Source organism: Pteropus vampyrus, unplaced genomic scaffold (genome assembly GCF_000151845.1).
Source record: "Pteropus vampyrus isolate Shadow unplaced genomic scaffold, Pvam_2.0 Scaffold143, whole genome shotgun sequence".
Classification (NCBI taxonomy): domain Eukaryota; kingdom Metazoa; phylum Chordata; class Mammalia; order Chiroptera; family Pteropodidae; genus Pteropus; species Pteropus vampyrus.
The window spans coordinates 83935-89402 of NW_011888924.1; the positions used below are offsets into that span (position 1 = coordinate 83935).

The 5468-nt window shown below is 47.9% G+C and overlaps 1 protein-coding gene across 1 annotated transcript in view; it reads left to right on the top strand.

Annotated features, from left to right (window-relative positions):
• FAM20A (FAM20A, golgi associated secretory pathway pseudokinase) overlaps positions 1-5468 on the top strand; it is a 15753-nt gene that overhangs the window by 1996 nt on the left and 8289 nt on the right. The window contains exons 2-4 of the mRNA XM_011368567.2: positions 1785-1969; positions 2645-2695; positions 4154-4232. Coding sequence (XP_011366869.1) covers positions 1785-1969; positions 2645-2695; positions 4154-4232 — 315 coding nt within the window. The remainder of the gene's footprint in view (positions 1-1784; positions 1970-2644; positions 2696-4153; positions 4233-5468) is intronic.

The following is a 5468-nucleotide window of genomic DNA, read 5'->3' on the forward strand; positions in this document are numbered from 1 at the left end:
AGACCTGAACAAAGAAAATGTATTGGCGCAAAAAATGAAAACTCCAAAATCAGAACGAATTACTATACGATTAAATGTTCACAAAAAATAAGTTAACATTGACTCTGTTATATTACTAGATCATTCATCACAGAATTCAGAATGACAGAGGAAACTTCCAAAAATTAGAACAAAAAGAATTGAAGGCGGGGTGGACTTAAATATGTTTGATATGATATGAGGTAAAAATCTCCCAAAGTAGGGGTGCATGGTAGGTAACAAGAAGGGCAGGACCAACCGTTCCTTCACACCGGTTTATAAAAGCACGCCTCTTCCTCAAGACTGCTGACTTTCACCCAGGACAGGAAGCCTCAAAGCAGGACAGCCATGTCATTCAGCTTTATTCACACAACGCGAGGTGAGTGACAGCTCGGTTCCGCTGGGCCGGAACTGATGACCCAGGTTGGTATTCAGCACTTCCCAAACTCTTCCACTAGGGGCAGCGCGGGATAAAAACACCCTCTACCCCTGAGGGCCTGGACTCGGAGGCATAGCCTCAGGTGACCAAGTGACATTCTCTTTGAAAATTAGGATTTCGTCTTAAAAAACGATTGTGTATTTTGATTTCTTCCCCATAATATGTCTATATTTAATATAAAAGTAATTTTAAAAACTACCAATAATAAAATTTGACACTCCAAGAAGATGGGCCCTGTTTATTTGGTTATTCACTCCATCACAGACCTCAGAGGTATGGCATCACAGTTTGAGAAATACGGGTGTATAGGAACACCCAAACCCTGACCCCATAGTTCCTCCTTCACCCCGCGATCAGAAGGACCCCATCTTTTTATTCAAGCATCCATCTATTCAACCTTGCTCACTAATCCTCAGATATGTCTGTCCCTTGCCTGCCTCTCATAGTGCTCATATTGTCCCCAATCCGGGAGCACCCTCCACGGCTCCCCTCCAATCCAAACACCACCCACTCGAATCCAGCTAAAGTCCACCTTCTTCCGCTGCATCTTCCTCGCACCGACGCGTCATATAATCCATATTTTCCTTCTCCAGAATGTCAAGATGTTTTAGTCCGAGTCATGTGTCTAGCAGTGGACTTACAACTGCCTTAAATTGCGCTCTGATAATTTCGCAGACACCCTTGTCTCCCAGACTAGACTCTACGCCTTTAAACGGCAGTGACGTTGCTCTTTAATTTTTCCCTTGTCCCCTGGCAGAAAAGGCTCCTGAGCGGAACATACAGTAAATGGCCAGTTGATTCTTCTTCGGGTTGATCGATCTAACTCAGCTTCTGCCTCTACTTAAGGATCCTCACCCTCCATTCATCTCGTTCTCACCGATTACCTTCTCTACCCTCTCTCCTGACTCCTTAGGTCAAAAATATTGGGAAACATGATACAGACTTTTTCATGGGAAAGTGCACGAAGTGGCTCAGGATCGCCCCCTGAGATTCCAGCTTATATGAGGTCCCTAATTTTACTCTTAACCGTCTGCCCTTCTCCCTCGCAGGATTTGTTATGGTTTCTATTAGGTATTTGTGGATTGCGTGTGGCGTGTTAACTGTTTGCCTGTTTCACTCACTGGATTGTAAGCTCTCGGAGGGCGAACCGCGTGGCTGCTTTGCCTCCCAGGGGATGCTAAGCACAGGACTAAGCCTGGTACACGTTAGATGTGCAGTGCTCTTGCTGAGTGCGTGAAGGAATGGATGTGGAGTCCCGACAAGGCATTTCGGCAGGTCTTTGCATTCTTGTTTCTCCAATTAAAAAAAAAAAAAAAATCTCTTTCAGACGACACAAGATATACAAAGAGCAGCTGAACCTCACTTCCCCGGACACCCCCCTGCAGCTCCGACTCGAGGCCAGCTGGGTCCAGTTCCACCTGGGCATCAACCGTCACGGACTGTACCCCCGGTCCAGTCCTGTCGTCAGCCAGCTGCTCCACGACATGAGGCACTTTCCCACCATCAGTGCCGGTGAGGCTCCCGGGATCAGACAGGATGGGCTCACTGGCTCCCGGGCAGGCTGGGTAAACCACCTCCGGTGGGGCTGCAGGGCAGACTATCAAGAGGTTGACTCTGACTCCTGATAGGAGAAAAACAGGGAAGAAACCGTAGACCTTGACCTTTTCCCTTTGAGAAAGATATTACAACCATAACGTGATCACAACCCATAAAGGAGGCATAAGGAGGTGTTCCGTCCACCTCATGGCCATCACTTAGCCGGTGCTTCTTTTCACCCTGGCAACTCTCTCTTGTACAGTGATCTTATGACATGAATGTAATCATTGCCACTTTACCGATGGGAAAACTGAGACACGGAGAGGCTAAGCCGCCCGGCAAGGACCCTGCCACAGGGCTGGGATTCAAACACAGGCCTGCTGCCTGCAGGTCTGTGCTGTCAAGCACTGTGACAGTCTAAGTGACACAGCAGGAGCAAAACCAGCATCAGTTTCCTGACCCAATGCTGCTGGGATGGGGCAGGCTGGGGGACCACAGCCAGCTGCAGCTCCAGGAGGTCTCCTAATGAACGATCAAGGGCCCAAGCTGCCTTGCAGTCTCCCCTCTGGTGTCTGAACCTGTTACAGGCCCCCGTGGGGCTGGCCCTCCCGGAAGCACTGAGTGTTCTCACCCTCCTTCTCCCCCCTGCAGATTACAGCCAGGACGAGAAGGCCTTGCTCGGGGCGTGCGACTGCACCCAGAGTAAGTGACCGGGCCCTGCACTCCTCGGTCACAGCTTTGTGAACCCCAGGACCTGGCAGCAACGCAAAGGGCCCACCGGCCACTCCATGGGGGTCCTGGTTGAGAGTCCAAAGGGCGTGACTCTCTCTGCCAAATCTCTGAGAACCCATCACGTCTCCCCTCCCCGGCACACACACAGAGAGAAGGCCCTTCCGAGGGGCTCTCATGTGGGACCAGCATCATCACATCATCAAGATGTTTGTGAGAAACGCAGACGCTCAATTCCCCCTCTGATCTTCTGAATCAGAGTCTGGATTTTAACAGAATCCTCAAGTGATTGGAGTACATTTCCAGATTTAAGAAGCAATTATACGGGACAGCTATACAATTGCTTCTTAAATCTGAAAATGTACTCCAATCAGTAACACGTTAGAGTCACCTCAGGAGCTTTAAAACGTGCTGAGGCGTGACCTCTGCCCCAGCAGGGTTTGACTTGATGACCTAGGATGAGGCCCGGACATGAGCATTGAAAAAACGCTCCCAATGATTCTAGTGCAGCCAAAGGAGAGAGCCACTGGGGTCAATGATTAATAGGATAAGAAAAGACAGGTGTGAGATACAGCACAGTCCTCTCAAGGTGCCATGAACTGGGTACAGTTCGGCCTGGACACTGCACAGCCCTCAGCGTAGCCAGGTCAGGCCTGGACACCGAAGTCCCCAGGCCAGTCACCGCCGGCCATGAGTAGTCTCATCCATTTACCTCGATATACCGAATACACATCGGAAATTTCTAAGTGCGACGTAACATGTTAAACATTTGAAAGACAGGTTTGTAGGGCCCGGAGGTCCCCTTTCCTTTAACAGCTGCCATTTGCCATTTTATACAACGGGGAGGTGAGTGAGATGTTGTCCCTCGCCTCACAGGGCTCACAGCAGAGCAGGGACGATGTGGCCAGTGAGGTGCCCAGGACACGACACGTCTGGAGGCCGTACTCACTGCCACAGTCACTTGAGTGCATCTTAGGTGCCTTGCTCACCCAGCCCTGTCCCAGCCCTGTCCCAGCCCAGGTGTACAGTCTTAAATAGGGAGAGATAAAGACAAACTAGTCTAATAATGCAAGATAACAGAGGGCAGAATCAGAACCTTTAAGGGGGCCGCCGAAATGCGAAGAGAAAGAGGTCAGTTCTTAGGGGAACATTCTTTGGGGTTTTCAGTGAGTGCTTATCTGCGAAAACCTGTCTTGTTGGCCTTTGTCCCATAACAGCAGAAAAGATGTCTTGAGCTCATGGATGCACTTTCCATGGCCTGGCACGATGGAACCTACGCTGCAGGCTTTGAAAAGCGAATCTTAGTCTTGAGGGTCTTATTAAGCAAGAGAAAAAGAGAGGGCATCAGCTGGGTTTATTGAATAAGCAGAGGGTCTCAGCCCTGGGGCTCATCCCAGAAGCATGGTTAACTCACCCTTCTCCCTCTCACAGTTGTGAAACCCAGCGGGGTCCACCTCAAGCTGGTTCTCAGGTTCTCGGACTTCGGGAAGGCCATGTTCAAACCCATGAGGTAAGTGATCGCCTTCTTCACCTTTACGCCAGCTGTGGCAGCCCTGGGGGTGTTTTAACCCCAAATTAGTAAAACTGGTCTAAAACGTTCAAGCCAATCATTTGTAGACGCTCTTTTGGGCAATCTGCCCAAAGATTTAACTGTTTGAGGATAATAACAAACATAGTAAGAGCTAGTCCTTATCAGGTCTTTGCTACACACGTAACATGCCCACGTCTTTGAATCGTCAGCAACGTTACGAGCCAGGTACTGTTAAAATGTCCACTTTGCAGATGATAACACTGAGGTGTGGAGAGGCCAGCTCGCCCCAGCCTTCCAGCTGCAGGCCGTGGAGCCAGGATTCCAACAACTGAACACCAGGGCCACCGTCAAATTCATGCCATTATAGAGTTTTAAATTATTGTTATGATTAGTCATGCACATTCAATGTCTACTCGTAAGAAAGCCCTGGGTAAAGAGGGGAAGGGAGGGTGCTCATGGAGAAACGGGAGATGTTCGAGAGAAGCATCATGGTAATGACGATCTGCAGACTCACCACACATCATCAGATCCGTCGATTGCGTTCTCTGAGCAAAATTCTCACGCGGCACATTAGGATGTCTCTCATTTTTAAAAAGTGGAAGCTAATATAGCGTGAACGAGCTCCATTTTCGCTTTGGAGAGGAAAAACTACTCACGCTGGCTGTTGTGTTTGCAGGAAAGCACACGAAGTACCAGCTTTTAAAACCTCTCCTCTGCTTTGTCAATTACGAAGTACAAAGATTGTACAAATCAACCAGTTTCCTTCCTGATAGAATGCGAAAGTTTCTAGCATTAAGTCACAAAAGCCATTCTCTCTCTTCTTGTGCTGGAACACAAAGTTTAATCTGTACTTTTATAAAATTTAGTTCAAGGTGAAACATGGCATCATTTTAAAATGTACCTCTTGAAAAAAACACGCATTTTTTTCTATAGGTAACTTAAAGTCAACTTGCCCCTTATTATAAGGGAACGTAGAAGTTGATCTTTGGGTAATATCAATCATGACCACAATGAAAGGCTGTATTTTGAATGTAATACATACAACATACACCATGAGAAAGCGCTTTGAGAAGCACCGATGTAAAGTTAAAATGACTTTCAAATTTAAAATCACTTGGCTGTCACATGCCATACAAAAATGAGGCAAGGATGTTTTAGGAAATTCTAAAGGGCGTCAGAGAGATTAGATGTTCTATGGCCGGAATGCAGGAATTA